The 26,854-nt window shown below is 39.9% G+C and overlaps 2 protein-coding genes across 3 annotated transcripts in view; both read right to left on the reverse strand.

The window, feature by feature from the left end:
* Window positions 1–18,845, reverse strand: part of myo1g (myosin IG) — a 69,135-nt gene extending 50,290 nt beyond the window's left edge. The window contains exons 1-12 of the mRNA XM_082521306.1: window positions 18,836–18,845; window positions 14,576–14,685; window positions 10,057–10,265; window positions 7,441–7,534; window positions 7,120–7,285; window positions 4,594–4,647; window positions 4,311–4,406; window positions 4,011–4,127; window positions 3,700–3,906; window positions 3,398–3,543; window positions 3,181–3,295; window positions 1,425–1,595 (exon numbers count right to left, since the gene is read on the reverse strand). Coding sequence (XP_082377432.1) covers window positions 1,425–1,595; window positions 3,181–3,295; window positions 3,398–3,543; window positions 3,700–3,906; window positions 4,011–4,127; window positions 4,311–4,406; window positions 4,594–4,647; window positions 7,120–7,285; window positions 7,441–7,534; window positions 10,057–10,265; window positions 14,576–14,670 — 1,470 coding nt within the window. The 5' untranslated portion in view covers window positions 14,671–14,685; window positions 18,836–18,845. The remainder of the gene's footprint in view (window positions 1–1,424; window positions 1,596–3,180; window positions 3,296–3,397; window positions 3,544–3,699; window positions 3,907–4,010; window positions 4,128–4,310; window positions 4,407–4,593; window positions 4,648–7,119; window positions 7,286–7,440; window positions 7,535–10,056; window positions 10,266–14,575; window positions 14,686–18,835) is intronic.
* Window positions 18,846–19,218: 373 nt separating this feature from the next.
* On the reverse strand, window positions 19,219–23,435 carry rbm43 (RNA binding motif protein 43). Of its 2 annotated transcripts, XM_082521309.1 has the most exons (4): window positions 23,351–23,417; window positions 22,807–22,896; window positions 22,241–22,316; window positions 19,219–22,141 (listed from the first exon to the last, which is right to left on the reverse strand). In XM_082521309.1, the coding sequence occupies exons 3-4, from the start codon at window positions 22,247–22,249 to the stop codon at window positions 20,963–20,965; spliced, it is 1,188 nt and encodes a 395-aa protein (XP_082377435.1). In that variant the 5' UTR covers window positions 22,250–22,316; window positions 22,807–22,896; window positions 23,351–23,417; the 3' UTR covers window positions 19,219–20,962. The 2 variants fall into 2 exon arrangements, with proteins under 2 accessions (XP_082377435.1, XP_082377434.1); XM_082521308.1 differs by lacking the exon at window positions 22,807–22,896 and having other exon boundaries at window positions 23,351–23,435.
* Between the last annotated feature and the right edge of the window lie 3,419 nt (window positions 23,436–26,854).

Here is a 26,854-nt window from a genome sequence, read left to right on the forward strand (position 1 = left end):
TGTAGACATGAATACAAACACAGTATATAAGAAAAAGCCCTGCCCCAAACCCTGACACAGCTTAAATCGCGTTTTACAGATGGCCGTTGACCCTCTCTGTACACAGTGATAAAAATTTGGACCAGAAATTTCAAATCCGGTCTCATCACTCCGTAACACCTGCTAACACTGATTTTCACTCCAGCTCTGATGTAATTTGGCATACCTCAGCCTTTTCTCCCCGTTTCCCTTCCTTAAGAGTGCCATCTTGAGCGCCACCCTTCTATTTCTGATGAGGCTTCAGTGAACAGTGGATGATTGAACTGAAGGGCCAGATGCATCTCTTAGGTTCTGTGTCAGGTCTTTGCTGTTTTTATGTCTGATTTCCTGACAGGACTTTCAGATACTGTTCATTTGATTTTAGGACTGTCACTTCCTCTTTATCTCCACTTGTTAGTTTTCCTCAGTTTCTTAATGACAGAGTGCACACCATGCTGAGTTATGCATGATAACTTTTCAAACAATAGTTCTTTGGGAATCAATCTCTTGGTACAAAAATATATTTTATGCCTGTCAAACTGTCATCTTTGGTATTTTGTCCAAAGTAAAACATATGAAGGACCTTCAGACAGTCTAAAGAACTGTTGCTCAACAATTCCATTAAATATTATGACTGGTTAAATTATACGTCCACGTAAATGGACATTTCAAGTCTTTCAAGGCTCAGCACTGCCTTCCATTTACTAATATCTGCCTGAAAGAAGATTTCATCTCATTTATTGATTCTGACTAGTGTGGATTTGTCTCAACCTTTATCCAATAAATTGCTTCACTGGCTTTACTGGTTTTGTTTTTACGTGTTTACAATCCACCCTTCCCCAAAATGAGCAAAACTCAATTTATTTTAGGTTGTAGCATTTCCACTGCTTTACTTCGGTGCTTCTAACCTACAAAAGGCAAATATTAGCATTTCCATTTTGGCAAATGATCAGATTTCTTCCTTCTTTTGCCTTTTAGGTTTACTGTAAGTCTGATGAGAACATGTTGAAAATAAAACCACTTCCTTCCCAGTTAATTCTGAAAGTTCGAGATCCTGTTTTTAAACCACTTTGTGTTAAAAACATTTAAAGATCTTCTGCTTTTGTTGAGAAGCTTGATAACCTCATGTTATAATTCACAAAAACAAATACTTTTGTTATTGTGCACTGGCAGATGTGCTAATGAAACCCAGTCATTATGAAAGCATCTTTCCAAGTATGAAGCAAATTTCTCCTAAACTTGCAAAATAATGCACTGGCTTTGGCAGAGGATGTGCTCTTTGAGTGCCCTTTTAATTGTGTGCTACTGTTAGAGAGTATAAGCTTATTTTCTAACCTTCGGGTCTAGTAAGGGAATCGTAGTGTAAATGTTACATCACATGAGGAGATGTAGTAATTAGTTCTGACCTTGCGGGAGGTGTAGTGGGGGTGCTGTGCCAGTTTGGTGTCCATGCTGTCCAAGCAGACTGTGTCAGTGACTTTTCCAACGGTGAGGCAAGCCTCATCCAGAATGGAGATGATGCCTTTGTGGGCCTGCTCCACCAGGTCGACAATGATCTGGTTGTTGAAGTATTCGATCTGCGCATAAAGAGCACGACTGTCAGTTCAAAGAAAGAACAGATTGGTTTGTGAATGAAGTGGTTGCTCTTGTTACTGCACGAGAATTTTGTTCTGTTTATGAGCTTTTGTGACAGATGTGTCCACATACAGCGAGTGTGTGGTTTCGGTCAGTTTCTTGATTTTGCAATGACACCCCCATACAAACAGATTCACAGATTGTTGTATATCCGATGTTAAAATAAACTACAAGTAATGAGAGTTAACACAACAAGAGACTAGCAGTGATGTCGTAATCAGAATCCAACAACATGTGGCAACAATAGGCAACATAAGAGTCAGCAATGCAAAGCTAAATGGTAACTTTTCTCAACTTTGAGGTGAGTGATTGAAGACACTACAAATGGGAGTGAAAGATGCTTATTGACATAAGAAAGTGTTTAAATGACATGAGAGGGTTACCTAAGCAACCAGGTGTCCACTAGTGAGCAGACAGGTCAGGGTTTTAAGCTCACACAAAACTCATGTCTTTTCACAAGACTTTAAATCCAAGACTCGATTAGAAGATTTTCAATTTGAAAATCAGTGATTTAAGAGTTTCCTTTTTGGATCAACATTATGAAGGATAGCTGTAGCTTCTGGAAGTGAAAAGTGAAGCCATTGGGCAAGTTTCTTTAACCTGCATTAGTTTTAAGAGAATCCAGCAGGGGGCGACTCATCTGGCTGCAGAAAGACTTCTTGCATAGGGGGAAAAGGTCCTTGGCTCACTTTGTCTGTGTCCTCAGTAAACACTTTGATGAAGACTTCAGTGGATAAATCATAAATAAAACATGAAGTTAATTTGTAATTTATGGACCTCATTAAAGTCAGAACTGAGAATTATTCAGGGTATGCTAATTTGCAAAAAAAAAATTCTCACTGACAAGTCCAGTGTCCTCAGTTTCCCATTCAGATCAGTCCCTCATTTGAACTGACCAAACAGTGAGGGGCTGTTCTGGGTTTGGGGGACAGCAATGCTACATGGGTTATGTAAAAGTTAAAGCATAATTAAAACACAAATTTGAGATGGGATGGGAACCACTGAAGTTGATGTTGAATCCAAAATACACTTTTAATCTCTCAGCCTGACCTTTAGATACACATAGACACAACATTACACTTCAAAGTCAGAGTTGATGGGTAGTTTTGCATAGTTCACTGTAAAATTATGGCTATTTATCTCATACTGGGTTTTGATGCCCACTTCATCCCCTGTCTGAAATCCAGCTTTCCTCTGATTGGCTGCCTCTCTCAAACAGAAGGTTTAAACAGCAGGTGTGTGAGGCTTCAATGCAAGATCTGTTTAAGATGACCATATAAAGACATCTCCATATTTGAATCACAGAGACAAGGCGGGAGAAATCTGTCTGGCTCAGAGCATATCAAGTGGTCTGAAAGCTGACCTTTTGACCTTATTATTTGAAATTTTGTCATATTTCATATGAGCATCCACCACTGGAACCGGATATATAATACAAGATAAACAATGACAGGCCCACTTTGAGTAAGAACAAATATGGACGCAGCTGTTGTTGTGCAAGTGCTTGTGTTTGTGTGTTTTCCTCACATGTTGCCAGGTGATGCCTTCTCTCTGATATTCGTCTTGTTCCTGTCTGAGGATCAGCTCGATAAAAAGCTGCTGCAGCTTCTCGTTGCAATAATTGATGCAGAACTGCTCAAAGCTGGCCGAAAACAGCGGAACAAACACTTGAGCAACAACATCAACAATGACTAGTATTCACAAGAAAAGAGGGCGGATGTCAAAACACTGTTGTGACACCCACCTGTTGTTGTCAAAGATCTCAAAGCCATAGATATCCAGCACACCAATTACAGTGTTTTTCCCATGCAGCACTGGGTCGTAGTCTTTCACCTCAATGATGCTGTTGATGCGGCTGACGATCCAGCCGAAAAGCCTTTCATAGAGAGCCTGTAGGAGAGAAGGCAGAGCTTAAAAAAGGTCACAACTGTGACTATGATAAAAGGAAAACACGTTACTGTATGTTGTAAACATCTATATTCATCCTCAGTAGCCGTAACACCATTTAGCTTTACTGTTGAGCTATTTTGGGCCTGTTTCTGGCACCTTGGCAAAAGCATCCCGTCCAAAGCAGGCGTCCTGCTCTGTGTGCCCCTTCTCAATGACCTCGCCTCCTCCAGTGGCCACCGTGCGGTACAGGAGGCTCTTATTGACGCTCTCCGGGTCTGTGGCCGTCAGTTCTGAGATGTGGTTCACAACTTCTTGTCCCACAATATTAACGCTCTCACCATCGCTCTCAAATTGCATATTGCCCTGAAAAAGACACCATTCTATTTCATTGGATGCTTCAAGTATATTGACCAATTTATGTTTTGCATGTATGTCAAGAAAAGTCATTAATCCGAGCTCTAAAATACCAAAAGCAGAATGGTGGCGAGGATCTGATAAACTGAGGTGATCTCTTCTTTTGAGAAGCCAATAACTTCCAGTGCGCTCAACACGGCTTTGTGGCTTGAGCGATCATTGTTGGTGGTCTGGAAAGCGAAGAGATCAAATAAAAATGCAAAATAAAACAAATGGGCTGCTGGGAATATTTTTCCAAATTATGCAAAAAATTTAAAAAAAGATTCATTTTAAAATTCAGACAGTTTAATTTATATCAGTTATTCAAACTTTTATTCACTCTTAAACTAAAACTCTCAAGATGATATACTCACAACAGTTTCCGCTCCCTCTTTGGTATAAACGTAAACAGCAGGATCATTCTGCAGGTGAAACGACTGCAGCATTTCATCAGAGCCTCCACGCAGCAGCTATGAAAACACAGCAAATATACCAGCTCAGCACCATTGTGACTGTACAGCTGTGCAGGCATCACTGGGCAGGTGACATTTATTTGTGGAGGTTACATTGCACAGCCTGGTTATAGCTGCGGAGTGAATGTGTTCATGTGATAACTGCGATAACTGTTTTACAGCAGAAGTGCAGACTGCAGTTTACCTGATAGAACGAGTGGAAGTTCCTCTCACCTCCTTGCTGGTGCACCACCCTGGACTTGAACAGGAAAACAGATTATGGTAGCAAATAAAAAATGCTACCTAAGGTACTCTTACAGTGTTATACGATTACTCTGTGATGACGAAGCTTTTTCAAAAGTTACTTTCAGTTAGGTGCAGTTTCTGTAACCAATGTTAGGGTCATTCCTCAAAATGTGTTACACATTATTCTGTCGCATAATGAAAAATAATGCATTACTTTACTTATTCCTTAGAGGAGGAAAAAACCTTAAGACTACTCCATCCAACTCTTTCTTTAATTCAGGGTCACATGTGGGGCTATCCCGGGTGTCATCAGGTGAGAGGCAGGCAGACGGCCTGGACAGCTCAATAGCCTATAACAAGGTTAGACTCCCTAATTAAGCAAGAGCACACAGAGAGAACCCCAAAAGAATTTGAAACCTGGAACCTTCTTACTATGATTTAACAACTACCACTCTACATCCTATTAGTTTTCTGCTACTGTATTACACGACCTGTGTGACTGCCATATATCTGCAAACCTCAGACAATTAGCGTTAGCTGGAATATACATCCATACATGTTTTCTAAGGAGCTTGGAAAGAAAAGCAACCGGACTTTCTTTCCAAGCTCAGATCACCATCACCTGGATGACTGAGAACACAAACATCCATATATGTTCATATATGTTCTCAGACTAACTGAATATTAGAGTAAATGTATCCTAAATATATTTGGTCACTTTGAATGCAAAGCTGACAATAAATGCCTATCTGTGTCTGTTTGTTAGAATTTCTTCTCTTTTGTTCACTGACATTAAATGAAATATTTATCTGACAAACTCAACTTCTAACCTTAAAATTTAAAATTTAAAAATACCATTATACCTTTACTACATACTACATACAATTCCCCAAAGGTCAGAGCTCATTGGTTTAAGTTTTTGAGACAAAAAAAAGAAAGCTTTGGACGCTGAATCAAGTGGGTCAGTCCAAAAGGGAAACGTGAAAACAACACTAATCACTCAGAAAAATTAAACTTGGTGGTTGTTACATTTACACAATTCTAACTTGTAATTTTAAACAAAATAATTTCATGTTTATATGGTGAACGTAATTAAATCGTGTAGGATCTGCGTGAAATTCAACAACTTAATTTGTTCCAGTTGAGATGACATGATGCAGTCTAGTTGGAGTGGAGTGGTTAGCTGACTGGACTCATGAAGTGCACAGGTTCACATGAGACTTCAAACCACAGGAAAACCAAACTCACACTACGTAGATGCTATTGCTACTTACTGTGGTTTAACCTGTCAAGTACATAAATGTCAAGAAAATTCTGTATCAAGCCTTATAATCATAGCTTTCCTACTTATTTAAGTCTGGATTGACAGCCCGGCACAGTGGTTAGCACTGCAGCCTGGGCTCAAATCCAAATCCACAGTTTGGCTGAGTTTGCAGTGGGTTCTCTCTGAGTACTCTGGTTTCCTCCCACAGTTAAAAGTCATTAGTTAATTAGTTAGTTGGTAATGCTAAATTACCCATAAATGAGAATATACGTGCAAATGTTTGTATGTCTCTATATGTTAGCCTTGCGACACACTGGCCCCACACCTGTCCAGGGTTTACTCCGTCTCTCACCCTGTCACATCTGGGATAGGCCTCAGTGTGAACATAGCATCACATGTTATGCTAGTCAGCTGTCATTTTTAGATATCAGACTAATATTTCCCTGGATGTTTCTGAAACACTGGTGAAAAGATTTACCTCCAAGAAGGACTTTCATGGCTTTTCCGAACACCATTTGAGCTTTTACTGGAAGGCTACACATGTACAGTCCACATACAGTAAAAATATAAGCAGTTGCTTATGTATCGTCCTAATAAACTATTATGCTTTAGTAAATGAGTTAAACAGCAAAAGTAGTGTGGAAGAAAAGAATTTTCACAGTGCTGATGGTTTTCTTTTGTCTCTGTTGTGGTGTCAAAAATTCATTTTTCCAGGAAAAACTGTTTTTGCTTTTTGTTTTTTAGACAGCAACAACCCCAGTGCACCATGCAAATAAGACCAGACCACCTAGTTTTGGAGGAAAAAGTCCAAATCTCCACCTTCTGTATTTCTAGCTGTTTCAGTTTTTCATCTCTGGATTTTTTTTTGCTGCTTCGAGACAGCGTGGTTATTTCTGCCCTCTGAGAATAAATCATGGCACCATCATTTAAACTGGATCTGAGTGTCAGACGGTTTTTTAACAGAGCGGATAAATACAGCAGCATCAAGTACCCCCAGGTGAGCAATTCATTAACGCGCAGCAGCAGGAGGATAGAGGCTTCACAGACACATCTATTCATGGATGTTCCCTCACACCTCTTTGTTATCACCTCATGAAACATTCATGTTCAGCAGGAAAGATGTAATTTAAAAGCTAAATGAGAAGAACTTTTTGGTACTTTTCAGCAGCGGCTCGCTGTGAAGGCCCTCTCTCTGCAGTTTAAACCCTTTCATCATCTCACCTTCTCCAGCAGGTAGTTGTTGATGTGTCCTCCGGTGGGATCGCCGTTGAAGTTGAAGTTGATGTCCATGTACTTGCCGAAGCGGCTGGAGTTGTCGTTGCGATTTGTCTTGGCGTTCCCAAAGGCCTCCAGCACACAGTTGGACTTCAGCAGCACATTCTTCACACTGATTGATCACGTTGTGGTAACCAATGATGGATTTACAGAATCAGCCATGAGGGAGGTAAAGCGCAGTCAGAGGAATAGAAGAATGACAAGTTATTTATGGCAACATCACATTAAAATAAAACTTATGAACCTAATGATCATGTGAGGGCTCACCTCTCGACCTCTGCCCTCTGGCTTGGGTTTGTGATTGCTGCAATGTACTGCATGATGTATTTACTGGCTTCTGTTTTTCCGGCCCCACTTTCACCTACAACACAAAAAATGTTTCACAACCTTTTTGAGCATGGAAGTGAATATAATATCAGAATATTTACATGATGTGAAAAAATGGCATCTCACTGACAAAAGGATGTATTTAAGCAGCATGCCATCTAATGAATGAGGATACAGACATTTGGTCAACGCAGTAATAATCACTATCTAGCAGATCATATTGTTTGACAACCTTCATAGTCCTATATCTATTCCTGTCTGCATAAAATAAGTCTCACATCCTCCCTGCCTACAGAGTGAAAGAAATAAGTAGTAAAATACAGTATACTTTATTTATGGTAAATGGCCTGTATTTATATAGCGCTTTACTAGTCCCTAAGGACCCCAAAGCGCTTTACATATCCAGTCATCCACCCATTCACACACACATTCGCACACTGGTGATGGCAAGCTACATTGTAGCCACAGCCACCCTGGGGCGCACTGACAGAGGCGAGGCTGCCGGACACTGGCGCCACCGGGCCCTCTGACCACCACCAGTAGGCAACGGGTGAAGTGTCTTGCCCAAGGACACAACGACCGAGACTGTCCGAGCCGGGGCTCGAACCGGCAACCTTCCGATTACAAGGCGACCTCCCAACTCTTGAGCCACGATTTATGGGAAAAGGTTGAAAAAATGCCCCTCTTAAAACAGCCAACAAAATACATATATACAAAAAAAGCTTGCATACACAGAACAGGCATGTATCTGAATACACATATATTTACACAATGATAAAACAGTTTGATCAATGAGGTGAAAACGACTCAAAAAGCACTCAGAAATAAACTTAAAAAATCAAACGTAAGCCAAACACCTAAGTTATGGTGTGACTCATCACCTGATGACATCTTGGTTTTGACCAAAAAAGAAGCATAAATTAAATTCCCAAAAATACCTAGCTGAGTATTAAAACTGCAGAAAGCGGAAACCCAACACCAAACACAGGGCTGATTTGTGTATGTGAAAATACGACAGCGTAATTTTTTTTTACCTTCATATAAGTAAAACCACGCTGTCCCATGCTGTCACCTGTTTAACCCTAAATTGATTTTACAGTCACTGGTTTTGACTGTATCTCAATTCTGTATCCCTATAGTAAAAACCTGTATAGGTTTTAACTATACTAATACTACCATCCTGATCTGATCTGTGATTAACAGTGATAAAAGTCTCCCATTATAGGACTTGTTTTTCTAAAGCCTGAAAACAGTGTATGAATTAACTCCAGGAACACTGTGATTACAATTCAGTCAAAGGTCACTGCTGATTTTTAGTAGAGGGACGCAAAAAATGTATTTTTAAATCCAGATTTAGGCAAGCTGCCTGTTCAGGTAATGATAGAAAACCAGTTTACTAATTAATACTGCTACTGGTATAGCCACCTTATTTGGTATAGTTACAAGTACAGCATCGGTGCTTCCTTACTGTTAATTATTTTCCTAATTAATTAAATAACTTTTGTCTCTAGCATTAACCTCAATGTCCCAACATAACAGTTAACTTTGGGATTAGCATCATGCTAGTTAACTAAGGACCTTGGAAAAAAATAAAGAAAGCGACTGGACTTCTTTAAGTGGGTTGAAAGGCCTTCACAACACTTAAAGAAGTCCAGTCGCTTTCTTTGGTAGTGTAGATCCTGAGACTACCATGACCTGAATGACCGAGAACCTATACAAGCTAGTTAGCTTTGCGTTTTAAATGTTAGCATGGTGCTTTAACCTAAATGTTCACCATATTATCATGTTAACTGTTGAATTAACAATGATATTAAGTGCTAAGTGCAATGTTTTCATATTAGGTTGAAGATTTACTTTTACAATAGAAAAATCCTAAACAGTTAAAATTATAGCAACCTGATAACTTACACTCACTAGCCACTTTGTTAGCCGCATTTGTTCAACTATTCATTAACGTATCTAATCAGTTAATCACATTCCAATACTTCACTCTTCATGTCTACTATAGACATGAAAGTGAGTTCACTGTACTCTAATTTGCTCCACAGTCACTTGATCACCTTTGAGATGTGGTGCAATGGGTGAATGACATCATGTGCAGCAGACAGATCTGCAGCAACTGTGTGATGATGTCATGTGAACATGGACCAAAGTTTTAGAAGAATACTGCCAGCACCTTGATGAATCCATGTCATGAAAAATTAAGTCTGTTCTGAAGGCAAAAAGGGGTTCACCCTGGTGCTAGCAAGGTGCACCTAAATCAATTTTACATTTTTAATTCCATATTTTTGTCAAGGCACAAACGAAGAAAAGCAGAGTCATACTTAATAGGGTTCATATTTTGACTAAAGTTTAGTTTTCTCTATAATTTCCCTTTAAGTAGCTTTGAAGTTGTTAAAATGATCTAATTCCTCATCGGATTGTTCCAAATATTTAATAAACATAAAATCAGAGAAACCAAAGAAGGTTTCATCATTGAACAGAAATCCCACCAGTCAGACATTACAAGCTTATTATGAGGTTATTGAAAGTAAACAGCAGTGAGGTTAGTCTGACCTGATATGACAATGCAGGTGTCTTTGGCCCGTCTCTTCATGGCTTTATAGGCAGCATCAGACACTGCATACAGGTGAGGAGGGTTTTCATACAGCTCGCGGCCTCGGTATGCTTCAATGTTATCTTTGCCGTAAATGTCCATCTGCCTGTATGGGTTAACGGAGACGACCACTTCTCCGATGTAGGTGTAGATTCGGCCCTTCTCAAACCTGACAAGACAAAAGGCAATCACATACACCTGCTGTTATTAAAGATTTGTGATATAGATTTTCCAAATGCAGTACCTGCAGACCTGCTGTGCACATTTGAGATTAAAAGAAGTCACAAAACATAGCATTCAGCCATAGAGTCAAGATCAACCACAGATCAGCTGATCTTAGTGCTAGCTCATATCTACTTATACCCTTCTACACAGCAAGTTAGCAAATCAAATGCATGTATTAAGCTCCTTTGTGCATGAATAAGCCACTGTGCAACCCGCCTCTACCCCAGCCCCCTTTCTTCAATACTTTTTCTGACTCAGCCAGTGTCATATATTTTCTATCTGTATCTGCTTCTCCAGTTACTGTAGATTTAACTACCAATTTCCTTTTGACTGTAGTGGTCCAGTCTGGACTGTATGTCAGATAGAATTATGTCGTTTATTCACTCTTTTGTTAACAGGTATGCAGGTGCAAGTTAGCTGCATTTGCCATTAATTTTTTCACAATGCACATGAAAATGAAGATCACGCACCACTATGTCACAGCTGACAGGAAGTGACACAAGTGTCTGCATGCTGAAAGCAGGAAATGAAACTTGCGGCTCGAAGGGCGTCACCAAGCCTTGGGTAATCTGACTGTGGGTTTGTTGAGCTGGGAGGGGTTAAGACTACATGCCACAGAGGATAAACAGGTTGCTAGAATGAATAAGACCTAACAGTCGTGTTGCATGTGTAGCTTTGTAGATGGTAGGTGTTGTGTTTGCTCAACATGTGGCAGAAATGCTGTGTCTCAACTCAGAGGTTGGAATCTGTCTTAAAGAATGATTCCTGTTTATTTCATGGTGTTTTCCATTTAATGTGCTTGTGCTGGCTCTTTGCATCAGGCTAAGTTTCAGGCTCCACCAGGATATGAAAGTAAGTTCAGACCACTTGCATAATTGTCTAAAACTTTAACCTAAAGACCATCAACATAATAAAACTTGCGCACGTGCTTTTATTATAACCGTTGTGTAATTTGTTAGTTTATTGTTCACCCATAGAGCCAGTTTAGAATCACCAATAAACAACTATTTTTTGGTATGTGAGAAGTAGCTTAAGTACCTGGGCAGAACTCACAACAACACAGGAAGAATGCACAAACTCTTCAGAGAAAAGCCAGCCAGCAGATAGGAAACAAGGAATCTTTTTGCAATGAGGCCATAGTGTTAACCACTCCCTGATCAGTGGTGTGAATGGGAGTGTGAAACATTATCTGTCTCTCTGCATCGGTCCTGCGATTGACTGTTAACATAACATTACACCTGCCTCTGGCACTGTGACAACAGAGATGCGCTCCAGGCCCTGAACTGGTTCAGCGATTAAAAATAGATGGATGAGTAGTTTATTGCATCTATTTCATTTTATCTGCTCCAATCTGCGATCGTGCTCCTGATTTTAGTCATGCTACTAACTGTCAGACACCAAAACTGCTTCTTCTTTTGGCTGTTACCACTTGGGGTCACCGTAGTAGGAACAGTTCTTTCATCCCCTTCTGTCAAACCCTCTGCATGTCCTCCTGCACTACACAAAAAAACCACTGTATTTTTATGTTTGTGGACTATCTGTGCATGGTTTATGTATTTAAGGTCAGTTTGAAAGCGTCTATAGTTAAGTTTTCCCAACCTGAGTATTCAGGCAATAATTAGCTATACCAGAGAAACAAGAGGGAGATGTGGCTCTATCAGAGAATCCTGAATTTGAAATCTATTGGATAATTTTATAACAGCAAAGATGTTGATAGAATAATAATGCTCAAGAAGAAAAACTTTATCTTGTGCATAGTTTTGAAGCAGTTTTCATTCAGATTTGATGATTATGCAGTTTTTACATGCTAGTTGTCATCACAGTCATTGGAAATTAGAATAGTGTTTTTAAACAACTGACAAAAGTGGCCAAAAGCATTTCCAAGACAAGTGCTGAAACCTGTTTCTACTACTACAAGCATCTTTTAAATTTCTTAAAATTATTTAAGAAAATAAGATAAAAACATGATTTCTTCATAATTTGGAGAATTTGTTTGTTACAGCTGCTAAAAATTAGGTTTACCTTTTGAGGTTTAAGTCATCATGGGTGGTAACTCCAACACTAAAACCACCCTAAACCGTTTAAAAAATAATAATCTGTGTCAGTTAGAATGAGTTTTTATTTGTTTCTTGATAGCCAAGCTTTGGCAGAACAGTGTAATGAGAGCAAAAATTAGATATTCTTGGTTAGGGCTAGGGTTGGGGTTATGTCTAACTCACCAGTGGCTTAGACCTAAGTCAACTCAGAGGGTCAAGCACAGGGTGTTGCACACTTAACCTCTGGGTGACCAGATTGGTCACTTCTAACTGCAAGGTGATGGCTGGATTGCCTGCTGGGAGCAAGTCTCCACACAAGCTCAGACTGACTGAACTGGTTACAAAGTGTTTGTATTCAGGTTATAATCCTACAATATATTATATAGTGGTAAACCTACTTTAAAACAAGGTTGCCCAGCACATATGACATTGTGATCTAAATCCTGTGTCTGTGCATGAAGACAGCAGCTGTAAAAGACAGCAAAATATTTGCAGTGTTTGACTATTTGTTGCAGTTGTTGTATTATCACAAACGGATTGCATGTAATTGGGAACTTGACCCCATTAAACTGCAAGCGGATAGCAGACTGTATCAAAATGTATGCAACTGAATGTTGTAAATTTTGTTTGGGTTTTTTTTTGTGAATTGCCTACAACAAACAAGAGTTAGAAATTAGCAGTAGCTGTAAAAGCTATGTGTAGCACATCTGTGTTGGAACAGACGGATTGAAACTATGTTAAAATTGATCGTCCCTTTCAAACAACTGGCAGCGAGTGGTCACAAACCGGTCCTCATTTCCAAAGAACCATTTAAAAAGCAACGAGGCTGCAAGTTCACTGCACACCATTGCACTATTTTTGGTTGTGCCACAGTCCCCAGCCATGATGTTCCTTAGTATGGCTGTAGCATAGGTTAAACTACTTTACATATTAGTAAATGAGGGTTAGTCCTTAATTATTTTTAAAATTTGAATGCAGTCAAATACATCAATCTATGTACTAATGAGCAGTTCAAATTAATTGAGTAAACTACATTAATAATACATTTTATTTAGAGGTGTCAGTAATCGTGTAGTTTCTGTAAGTATTTATAAAGTGTCTCCCAAATGCAGCCAAGAAATGCAAACTTTCTTTCCCCCGAGAGAGTGCAACCATTGCAGACCTCAGTGTCTAAAATTCATGCCCCGTTCAAGTTATTCATGTCAGCTCATACAGTAAAAGTGTTCTGACTGACTGGATGGTACTTAGTAGCATTCCCAAATTGCAGATCACTGAAAAATCAAAAGAAAAAAAAAAAGAAGAAGAATCTGATAAGGTGTTTGGGCACCAGATATAACCATTAAAGGTTTTTCCTTTAATTTGTCACCTGTCTATGAGTTTGGTAGCTGTTCTTTGGCCCCAGACAAGTCTAATCAAGCTTCTGGTGACACTCTAGGCCAGAGTGATGTGAAAAATGTTCATCTAGAGCCATCAGCTGTGCACACGTCAGCTGATATAGTGTGATTATTCTCTCTAAGTCTCATTTAACAGTGTCTGACATTCTGGTGTTTTGGCTCCCTCTGCTCATCCTTCAGGATGACGACGGCCTGGATAAAAAGTGCTGTGTGACTTCTCACAATTTGAAATGAGGACACGGTGCCCCTCTAAGAGGTCTCTGAGGAAACGAGAAAAGTCTGGACCGAAAGCATTTACACGCTAAAGGTCATAAAAACAAAACCAGAAAAAAGTTATATCAGGATATTAAACTGTTTAGGTTTGGTCTGTTGCCATGTGTGTAATTTGTTTCCCCTGACAGTGAACGAGGTGTGGTGGTGAACAGATCAACCACAAGCATTTACACTGAAGCTGAGCGGGAACGTGGAGGTAGAAGTGAGTCATGGTCTTTTTTTCCCCTTTTATGTTTTATTGTAACATCCTCTCTTAGCCACAAGCTTATAAATTCAACACGCCAAACTGTTAGTATCAGTATTGTTGTATGAAATTTATACCGTTTGTTTTTTTTTAACTTGCACATGTTAAATCCTGTCAGTATTCACCTTAATTTATCTTTTATTTTTTTATCCCTTCATAGCTGGCTAAACAAAGTAAAACCCAGCTGTTTTCCTTCACATACCATCCGGTACACGTGAAGTATAACCCTCTGCATCTCTACCATCCAGCTGCTTCCACCCTCCTCCTCCCCTCCCTTCCTCCTCTCTAACTGTATCTCAGGCCTTACCTCAGCTTCAGATTTTCCATAAACTGCTCCATCGTGACCTCGTCCAGGAGCACAAAGTCTGACTTCCCAAACTCCAGGCCTTCCAGCTCCGCCATCCCTGTTTGAACTCGCTAGACACAAAAAAAATAAAAGACAGACCAAACCCGGGGGAACAGAAAGCACCTCAAGGAAGAAGAAAGAGAAGTATGCTCGACTTCTGGGACCCGGTAGTGTGTAGAGAGTGCGCTGTAGGCGTGGCGTGATCTTTGGTTGGGTCTTGAGGCTGTGTTCAGTCAAGTCACTGCTGTGGTAACATGCTACAGCACGTCATGCTGTCAGTCACTCGCCTGTGCCCTCACACGGACCTATATAAATAGGAGGAGGCTATCTTTAAAAGCTCAAACCGCTTCTGCATCCTCCTCCGGCTCTGTCTTCCTGCCACAAGTCGTCCAAATTTCTTAGCTGTCACTAAACAGTGCTTAACGCGCTTGCCTTTCAGCCTTGTCTTTTTGTGTGTCTGTGTGTGTATGTGTGTAGATGTGCGCTTTTTTTTACTTATATCTTTACTTTCCAGGAACAGAAACTCACATTTGAGAAGCTGCCAGACTAGAGCAGTTAACCTTACTAATTTGGGGGTAGAGAAATGGTCTTAATCTCGTGGCATTTCCTTTCTTAGTTCTGCATCAGCAATGCATCATGTTCCTCAGAGATTTCTCTCAAACCAGTTTCCAGTTTGTAGATGGTGAAGATAAGGTTTTCCAGCAGCATGTTAGTATGTACGTATGGGTGATTTAGTTCAGAGCTACAGGAATGTTGACAAAGACAGATTTCCAAACCCATTTTGACTAAACATTGCCTCATTTTTGGCTTTTAGTCAAAGATCATGAAGTAAGAGCTAAATTTAGATAAAAGGTTGACAATCAAAAAAAGAATTATCGAGACTTATCCACTATCAACATACGGTAAGCAGCTATTAACTTCAAGATCACTCAAGATCTCAAATCTAGGAAACGTTCCCACCTCACACCCTCAGAATCATCAATTTTTTTTCTACAATAACTTAAGCCACGCAAAATTTCATCTTCATACTGTGAAAATTTCAGGCTCTTGTAGTGCGTACACTGGGGTGGGGTTGGCACTCTTTGCATTGCCTGATCCGTTTCATTCTCTCAACTGCAAAAGGTGTTAAATCTCTGTGAAAAACTGCAACCTAATTAATTTTACAGCCTTTTCAAGAGTCAGAACCTCAAGCTAAAATAACTTTGACACTCACTCAACTTTAAGCATTAGTGTCATGGGGCTTATTACTGCACCAGTTTCAAATCTAATAACAAAAACAAGCATTAGTATTCTGGATCTTTTATTTAAGATACTTTAAGCTGCTTCTTTGGCACCATGGAGCAACTGCACTGGGTGTTTTATCCGTTATCTGACAATCTGACAAGAAAACATCAAAAAATGTAGCAAAAACACACAAATTAAACTGAACAAACAAGGGACATAAATCAAAGTTAATTTTGTTTCTTAAAGTAGATTTCTCAGTTGAATGGTTAATCTGGCTGAGAAGCCTAGAAAGGCAGATCTTTCCCAGCATATAAGCGTTTCCCTGTTTTATTGTCTGTTTGTCTCTAAATGGGGCTGTAATTCACAAAAAGAGCATCAGTTCTTCTTAAATAGGACTTGAAAGTAGAGATTGAGGACAGTAACTAATCAGGAAAGTGTTTATTGGGGTCTGAAATCAAGTGAGCAGTTAGGTCAATTTTCCACAGAAATCAATACAGTGGAGTTCCCTTTTGAAACTAAAACATTGCCCCCTGCTGGTGATCAGAAATAATGCAGGTATTTCAGACGCTTCCACATTAGCTTCGCTTTATAAACGTGGCAGTCTCATTTATATATATATGTATATTCAACCTTTTCTCAGTGGTTAATGATGAATTTGGCTTTCAGTTGACTTTGATTAATTATATCTTCAGCCTTTATTAGAAGCATGTTCAGATAAAAATGGTGATGTGTAGAAAATGATGAAAAACCATCACTTCCTCTAAATGTGTCTAAGTATAGAGTAAGACCAAAGACTTGATGAACAGATGTCTAAAAATGTATTTATTCTCAAACCTTGAAGCCCATTTAGCCCATTTGGATGAACTTATACATTCAGATGATTATATCTGGATTCCTCTCAGCACCGAGTCAGTGAGTCTAAACTCAATCTGCATTTCCAACATGCTCCTGCAGTTCTCACTTATCTTTCCAAGCACAGACAAGTGACACAGCATGACTCAGTTGGACTGTTTTTGCCATGATGAGCCAAATCCATGCCTGTACTGTCTCTTTGATAAATGGAGTCTGTGATAAGGATAAGAAGCTGCTCTTTATGAAAAACCATAAACGTTTTGCTCTAATATAGTGTGGAAGTGCTTTTTAAACCTGCATTTTTTTCCAGTGACCAACAAGCGGCGACTCCTCTGGGCGAAGAAGCCTGGTTTTATATTGTCCTTTAAATGTGCTTAAGGACAATCATGGAAAGGATGTCTCATTTTGTTAAATGCCTGTTACTTCAATTTCCTGTCCTCCCTTGCCTCCTCCGCTTGTATCTCTTGTGGAAGAGATTAAAATGTGAGGAGAGGAAGTAAGAACGTGCACACTAGGAAATGGACATATTTTGGCAATCCCCACTTACCCAACCAATTATCCAAGAAGAATTATACACATGATCTGGGTTAACTAAACTTTCCTGTCTATTTACAAGAAAAGGGAACTTTTGAACCCTGATCAGTGTGTTAACAACTACTTGTACTTCTAAATGATAGAAACCATATTTGGGAAAAATGTTTTTAGGGTGCGGGCTTTATGCCATATCCTGAAGTCAGACCACAGTCAGTCACACCATGAATCAAGTTGGTAAATCCACACACTCACTGGCTAATGACTTGTGATTGGTCACCATGCCCTGGATAATTGTTCTTTTTTACTCTAATACTCTGGCTATGACACAAAATCTCTAACCTGTGTCTTTGTTTCTGTCTATAAAGTACTTTTACTTTCTATAAAGTGCTCAAGTAGAGTAGAAAAGCACTAAGAGTCAGTCAATTCACCAAACTGGATTTAAAAAACTCCTCCTATGCCTTCAGCACTTTAACAAACTCAGTGCGCAGGTACATCTTAGCCTCTTAAGGTTCTTATCTATTTCAGATATAATGATGACATCATGCTATGAACACTTAGCAACAACCTAAAAAGTCTTAATGCACCGGAAACAAAAAAAAATTAATACATTATATCATTTTTATTTGATGACAGTAACATCTAATTTATATCCACAAGTGCTGAATTATGCATTGTATATTATGACACCATTACACTTCCTGGCAACCACCTAGCAACAGGCTAAAAAATACCTGTTTTGTTTTTTTTTTCATTTCTTGTCAGTAGCTCAGCAATAACTATGTAATTTATATCCACAAAATTTTAATCATAACTGTATAGCAACCACCTAGCAAAACACTAGCACTGACTATTTTTAGCATTTAAACAACATCTACAGCCCCTGTGACTTTGTATGTAAGCTTTCCAGCATCACAAACAGGCCAAAAACACTGTAGCTCTTTAAGCACTAGTGACCATAATTCACTTAATTTCCCTAATTAATTCAGCAGAAAATTCATCCAAAAAGTGTACTGTGGTCACAGATTAAGGAAGTTGAGGGTTGTTTTCCCATAGACTATGCAACTGGAAATCTTTTTGCATCTAGAAGTGTCGCCCCCTGGTGGTCAATAAAAAGAATGCATTTTTCACGTTCTCCTATACTTTTCAGACACTGAAGCTGTTGTCTGTGGTTTTCAGATTTAATGCTAAGAATCAACTTGCTTAACCTTTAAGTCAGCATGAATGGGGGAGTCTTTATGATAAAAAATGCCCACAAAAGTCATTTGATGAAGTCTATGAAACAGCTGAAAGCTTCAGTAAAGCACTAACTCGAGGTTGAGATGGGATTGGTGTAATGTGGCTACTCTAATCCTTGAAGTAAAAGTGGTTATCTTTAAGTTTTCTGTCTTGATGAATAAAAAATATGTCAGTATTTGATTTCATGTTCAGTGTGTGACTGAACCTAGCAACAGACCGATAACAAAACAGGGAAACCACAACATGAGGCTGCGTGGAGACATTTCTCACCATACTAATGTGTTTTCATTATTACGTAAAAAAAACAGCCTTTGAATCATAATCATAGTCATCAGTGTGTGGTCTTTATGATTTACACTTGATACATACACTTACTGGAAAATAGACGTGTAAAGGGACTTTTTGACCGAAAAACAAAACGCCTACCTACTGCAGGGCGTTCATCTACCTCTTGACATCCTCTAGTCTCCTTTAAGTGTCCAATCCTAAATTTATTACCACAAAATGGCAGCAAAATCCACTCAAACACTCAGCTGGTCTTTCAGTTATTACAGTGAGCCTGTTAGATCCTCATCAATACTTCCTCTCTCAGGTCAGATCAACGTCAGAGACTTTTTCACTTCCTGCTCTGGCTTCCCCTCATCTTTTTCTGACTCCATTGATGTTACAGGGAAAATGTGATAGCACAGAGCACACAGTCACTAAAAGATCCAGAAGAAAAACACAGATGCATCACATTTCATAAACATCGCGTAACCTTAAAATGTGCACAGTGCTTGTTTTTTATTCACTGGTTTATACATTCACATACTTTGCATTTCAGTGAGCCATTATGATCCAGAGCAAATACTGATGTGTGAAAATATTAAACAATGGTGGTGCGACCATCAAAACTAACGATTAAGAGATGTCAGTCAACTGAGTTGACAATAAAAACGTTTCATTAACTATTAAATACAGAGTCATGGTATTTTCAGTTAGTCTCATTGTCCTCCCTGTCCTTATCATCCCCCTCTGTCACACCGACCCTCTGCATGTCCTCCGTCACGACATCCTGGTCTTCCTCTTTTACCCCTTCATATTAAGCATGTCCAGTATATCCATTATCCCTCCTCTGCACATGTCAGTGTGTAATCCTTTTTATGTAAAGCTTATTTTTAGTGTTTAAAATGTTTAAAAAATCTACTTTTGAAGAGTGTTGTGTCAGAATCAAAATCAGAATATTGCACCACAAAACAGAAATAAATCAATGTTTACACTTAAAGTATTAAAAAAAGTTAAAGGTAAACAACGGAGATAAACTGGTACATCTACACAGCTGATATTATAAAGATAGGCGTACTGGTAGTGGTGTATCTGCCAGCATTGATAGGTTTAAGGCACAAACCTTCATTATTCAAGCAGTCTGGACTTTATCCAAATGAACCTCTGGAAAATCTCCTAAAGTCTGAACAGCATAAATGACCGACTTCATTCAAGGGTCACCAGAGGATAACTAGATCTGACCCGGCCATCGGCCTGACCTTCGACTGACAGATTACACCATCATCTAACAAGTCTGAGTGTAAAAAAAGCAGCAATAAAACAGTTCAATCATCAACAGAAAATGAACAGAAACAGTCCTTTGGTTTAAGCTCCTTAAACATGAAAACAGCTTTTGTTTTCTTGTTTGAACAGAACATTGATTCACATTTCTTTGCATTTTGAAAGTTTGCTCACAACACTACACAAACTATTTATTCATTTAGTTAATTTTAAGTAACAGTGAGGTTTGAAACTCCTCAGATAATAACAAAAAAGTTAGGATGGAGCTGTTTCGTTAAAATGACTAATCACTGGGTGGCTCCATCCACTACATATTGACCAGCAGTCTCAGAAAAGGGGAAGAAGGAAGGGCTCACCTCTACCTCCTCTGTTGTTGTATGTAATTATTAAACAGGAAACTGATGTGTGTTTTTTTAGTGGTGGGGAGGTCCACAGTCTCGTGCTTTATGCAGACATTTTATTACTTCTGGTTTCAGATGCTTTTAGACGTTTGAATGATGAGCTCTGTTTCAGTATTGTTAGTTTAACAGAGCCAAGTCAGACACACTGGTGGCATCTGCAAAAATAAAATAAAACCTTCTGTCTCTTTTCAGAATATGTAGATTAATTTTAAATCTTTTGGTTTTTTTAAAATGTCAAATTATTCTTTGCAGAAACAGCACCAGGCTAGGACATATTCTACCCACAAAACACGTGTTTTGTCTGGATTAAATAAACAACAAACAGGTTTATTGTCATTCTCCAGTCGTTATGCTAGGCTAAGCTAACCACTGATCCAGGCTGCATTTCCTTAAAAGGCAAACGCATGTTCCTTTCAAGCTTGAGCCCTGGTTTCAGGATTAGTGGTGTAACACCACACAGGTACTCAGTAAGAAAAAAAAAACATGCATTTAGACCCTTTTAAATACTCACAAGAAGAGCAGCGGTGCTCTGTTTTGTGTCAAGAGAGATTCTCTCTCATTTCTTTTTTAAATTTCTATTTATGTTTTTAAATGTGTTCTTTATCTCATTAAATGTTAAAAGGTTTTTTAACTTGTATGACTTCTGAGGTGGAGGTTTACTTTCTCTCTCTTTCGGGTTGCCATTGACCCTCTTTGCATCTTTATTTTCACGGGACAGAGACCACACTCTTGGCCGACTGTGGAAAGCATCAACTTCCCGCCCAGTTGTGGCATCTTTCTGTTCATCATCCTGGTGCTTCGATGGGGAGTAACCTGTGGCTCCACCGGGCGATGTATCAGGGTTGGCAGCTGTTTCTGTGCTCTTGCGATTAGTCGGTGGAGCGGAGCTGCTCCTTCCTCTGGAGCCTTTAGCTGAGGCTCTCCCCGTGCGTCCGTGCTGGTCACGCCCATCCAGCAACCTCTGCTTTAACAAGAAGCTCTCGCGAGATGAGCCAATAAGATGAAGCCTGTCGCCCATCTCGCACACCAGCACCGAACCGTCGACGTTTCCTTTTTTCTTAATTTTCGTTAAAAGCATTTTGCCATCATCAGACATGTCCTGCAGAGGAACTTCCTGTGTGCGTAGTGTATTGCTAAGAGAAACCATAAGGCTCTGCACTTTACTCAGTGCTATCTTTGAGTTCCCCCCCGTTAAAGTGATGTTGACCATATCACCACAATCCTGTGCTTTCATTTTCACATCATGGCTGATCAGGATGCTGTCCATTTCTTTTTTCCTGAACCGGTCAGCATACTTGAACACATCTGCATCAATGACAAAAGTCTTCTCTCCGTGCCTGAGGGAACCACGCTGGTCTGGGGACGAGCCTGCAGCGTACCCATGAGAGGCTGGATGGCTACGAGAAGGGCCTGGCGCTGATGATGAGGAGGAGGTGGGGGAAGATAGAGCAGCGTGTGGGGGCTTGTCTCTGTGACTGTAGTTTTTGGGAATGGCTCCAGAAGATGCAACTGGGGTTGGTGAGGATGAAGAGGATGGCGACATCTTGGTTTGTGATAAGGGAAGCTGTTCTAATTTAGCCTTTACCTCTTTGAGCTTAGAGAAATGACCCTTTACACGCACCTGACCTTCTCCTAGATCATGCATCTCAAAGCCATGCAACCTGAGGATATTCTTCACTTCTCTCTCATCTTGAAACTCTTTCAAATGTAGTGTTGCCTCCACTGGGAAATCCATCTGAGGACAAGGGAGAGGGAGAGAAGGACCAACAGCATGAATACATAAAGGATAAATCTGACCTAATAGAACATAAATAACAGTAAATGTTGAAGTTACCTCAGACATTTTCACGGTTAAATGATACTGTTGATCATCGATCTGCAGCACATCAGTCTGCTAAACTCAGCAGGAACTGTTAAAAAAAAGATGTTAAAATTATTTTATAGCCTCAACTTGGGCGTTAAAGTGTCCTGATTCACTGTAATAACATATAATCAAATCCCTTATTCCTCTCACCTAGTGCTGGTAAATAAACCCACTCTGCAAACTAAATTAAATAAAACTGAAGTAAAAACAACAATATTCACTGCACAGCTTGTTTCAGAGGATGAACTGAGGGTCTGCATGAGGACCCAGGATCAGATAAAGAAAGACTATTTTGACCTGTGAATCATGCAAAGCTACTCTATCATAGTCCAAGACAAAAACGGGAGCGCGGAGGCAATTTTACTGTTGTTGCATTTCATTCTAATGCCTACAGAGGGCGCTAAAGTACCACAGATTAATGCACCCTGAATGGCTGAAATTATTATTATCCACACAGAAACGTCCAACCCACAGCAAACACCTTCACCTCCACCTGACCCCCTGTTTAAGGCCAGCTGAGCTCCAGGTGGACTCACCCTCTGGTCCTGGACTATGATGACGGCCTGTCCGGGCTGGTGAGAGGGGCACACCACACCTACAGCACCTCCCCTCCTCCGTGCTTAGGTCTGAGGAAATGAACCGATGTTTTTCAGCTGTCCTGTCACCTGGTGAAACACCTGGAACCCCCAACCGCCTAACCAGGCCCCCCTGCTTATGCATCTCCAGGAAGGAGCTGGAAACCCCTTGAGACTCACTTGTTTTCTACTTTCTGGTGCCAGAGAGACAAAGCACGGGATCTGTCGCGTTTACTTAGTTTAATCGAAAGTGAAAGTAGCGCTTTGAGGTCAGTCATAGACACAAAACATGTGCAGATTAGCATTACTGACCCGCAAAACTGAATAAAAGATGTGCAGGTATGATGTGCAGCCACTGCAAAGCAAAAACTTCATTTTTTAAACCCCTCTAAACTTTTTTTTTTACGAACACTGCTCCTGCTGATTCTTGAGATTACTCCATCATGGTTTCAGTAAAGATACCAGAAACAGACAGACACCGAGGATCTGACGACCCACAACTTACTGTTACTTCTCACTTCTCTGTCTTCATGACACCGGCTTTGTTTACTCCACAGCCCCGTGGAAGTCAGGACGAAATCGAAACTCACACGTCACGTCCGTCACACACTTTTTACACAGAAAACCATGCAAAACATATAATTTATTACCACCAATAATTAAATTATAGCTTAAAAATAAACCAGTTTTAAATGGAAATCTCTTGGGATACATTAAAATAGGTTTATTTACACTTTAAAAAGGTGTTGGTTCATTTCCGCCTCGTTCACAGACTAAAAATGTCTCACTGCTGTGTAAAGGCCGTTAAAAGCCATTAAACTTGTCATATCAATTTATTAGTGTTAGATAAACAGAGAAACCCAATTAGATCACGGTCACGCTTTAAAGTCAAACAGGTCTTTAACCTTTAGTGCCTACATGTAGTGCAATGGCGCCCTCACGTGGATGTAATGCAGAATTAAACATTTAGGCAGAATTAGTTGTTTTGGGACAAACCTCCACAGCTGCTAATCCCACTACACAAAGCATCTACACAAAACATTTTGCAGAGGGCATCAGCAGCCATGACAGTTTGTCTTCAAATAACAACTGTAATCCCCACGTTTTAACTTTTTATCTTGAAATAGTACTTTTTTCAATATTTTTTTTCTTAATGTGTCCCTAATACTCCATCATACCCCTCAGCATCCTACTAGATACACCTCTGGTATTAGTTTCAAAATCCTGTCACCTTGTTAACACAGTCACGACTTTATCAGAAAACTGAGATTTGAAGTCTACAAGATTTTCAATGGATGTACCTACGGTATCAAATCAACTCCAATCGTTCTCCAGTTATCGCATTCACAAACTGTCCCTTCACCCAGGCCAGCACGGTGTTGACAATACCCCACAAGCCATTTATGGCTGGAGGGTATCAAAAAGAGGCTGAATATGAAACTGCCAGGCAGGCGAGGAAAGGGAAGACCACAGAGAAGATTTAATAGATGTATTGAAGGAGGACATGTTGGTGTGACAGAGGAAAGATCTGGCCTGCCTGGCCTGCATTTGTATAGCGCTTTTCTAGTCCCTAAGGACCCCAAAGCGCTTCACACTACATTCAGTGATTCACCCATTCACACACTGATGATGGCAGCTACATTGTAGCCACAGCTGCCCTGGGGCGCACTGACAGAGGTGAGGCTGCCGGACACTGGCGCCACCGGGCCCTCTGGCCACCACCAGTATGATAGATCTGCTGTGGCCACCTCTAAAGGGAGCAGCCAGAAGAAGACAAGCTGGTTACCCATCACAGATTCAATCAGTAGACAGATAAATGTGCATTTAACAAATTCTGCAGAGAAGAGAGACCTCTGTTTAATAATCCGTATTTCACTGTTTTACATCTTAGTGCCGTTTTGGTTACTGTATTGTTCTGTCTCTGTAATATTTTGTGTTTAAATCCTTTTTTTTTTTGCTGGTTTTTAGTCTGTTTGGGTTTTCTGTCCAAAGCAGGAGCGGGGAACTCCAGGTCTCAAGGTGTCCTACAGGTTTCAAATGTGTCCTTAATTCAACACAGATCATTTAAATAGTTAAGTTACCTCCTCAACCTGTCTTGAAGTGCTCCCGAGGCCTGGTAATGAACTAACCATTTGAATCAGGTGTGTTGACCCAGGGTGAGATCTAAAACCTGCAGGACACAGGACCTTCAGGCCTGGAGTTCTCCACCCAGCTCTAAGGGGATGGGGTTTTGGGCGGGATAACAGGAGCAGAGAAGCTGCAGAGGCGTGTGAGACTGCAACTCTGCTTCCGGGTCCCAACTCTAGATAGTCACGTTTTGGAGGGTTAATAAATTTGGCCAGATTTCTAGAAATGAGAGCAGAGCAAAATCCAAAGTAGGATGGATGCTGTCTCTCCTAACAAGACCAGGTTTCCTCCAGAAAGTTTCCCAATTATCTATAAAGCCCACATCGGTTTTTTGGACACCACTCAGACAGCCAGCAATTTATGGAGAACAAGCAGCTAAACATGTCACTCCAGGTCTAATGTGTCATTACTGACGATGTGAATTACAATTTTACTGAATTTACATTTAGCCTTAGCCAGCAGTTTTAACTTTTTCCCAACGTCACCTGCTCCGGCTCCTCGAAGGAATAAGATAAATAAAACAAAATCCATTTTCATGATTTTATTTTAATGTTTCTCTAGTATTTATTTCAATTGGTTGAACACTTTCATGTGTTTAAACGTAGAACAGATTATAATCGATTTATCTCTGTGCAAATACATTTTTCTAGTTTCTTTAGTGTCACAGATTCTTTCAACATTTAACCACAAAATCTGCAAGTCAACTTAACCAACAAGTGCTTCAAATGACAGTCAACCTGTACATTACTAAAGCAGTGCAATAAAAATATTTTAATATTTATTTATTTTGCTTGATCAACTGGTTCTCCGGCTCTCTGGATGAAATCTGCAGAGAACAAATTTAAGAAGAAGAAGAAAAAAAAAAGACAGTTTAGTAAAATGGTTTTAAAAAATAAAAATAAAAAGATGTCAGATATTCATGGATTCATTTTCTCACCTGTGAGGCCAGACTCTTAAATCTCTGGCGCTTTGAGCAACAACAACCATCTGCACTGGAGAGCTTTTCTCTGGAAGCACTGCCATGCTAGAAAAGACGAGAAGCACAGGTTTCATTTACAGAACTGTTTATGTGCAAACAGAGACATCACCCAACAACCTGACTGAGCCGGACTAAACGTACACACACAAAAGTTCACTAAATAAACATTTGTTTATTTATTTGCACCTGACGTCTAAATGCTGAAACATGGCGCATTTAACAGAAATATCTTACTGATGTTAAACACGTAATTCTTTTTGTAAACACAGGATTTAGTGGTAGGTAATGAGTGAGGCCTCTGTGAGAGGACCTTAAAACAATTCGCACTTCTGGATTTAATGAAAGAGCCTTTGCGTTAGTCCAGAACTGCTGCTATGACACTTATTACAGTTAAGAGATGTCCAGGTGAACACACCACTTGGCGTCTATTGAGACATCAACAGCAGACACATGCTGTGGTTTCTCCTGTGCAGAAAATAGAAAAACAGGTTCAGTAAAGAAGCTAAAATACAACGCTCGAGTGTTACAACAAGCCTTCAGCTTCAATTTAAACAGAGTAAAATAATGTTGGAGGTTTACCTACAACCCTGCAGCGAACGGTCAAAGCAGGGCCTCAAACAGCCTCACATTACTCTAGCAGACACAAGAGGAAAGGACAGAGCCACTGCAGGCTGAGCCTCGCTGGAAAGTCTGCACACCACCTACACATTCACGTCATGTGTGACGGAAGATGGCGATGGAGAGATTACCTTATTTGCAACTCGTGGTCCACGCGGTTGGAACTGAAGATGGCAGCTGCCCATCTTCATGTGCTACTCTTTATGAGTCATTCCTGAAGAAGCCAGCCGCCTGTGTAAACACAGAGAAAGATAAATGTGAGGTTTACGTGGTTTGAGATCCATT

Source organism: Aulonocara stuartgranti (genome assembly GCF_965226115.1).
Source record: "Aulonocara stuartgranti genome assembly, chromosome: 22".
NCBI classification, from domain to species: domain Eukaryota; kingdom Metazoa; phylum Chordata; class Actinopteri; order Cichliformes; family Cichlidae; genus Aulonocara; species Aulonocara stuartgranti.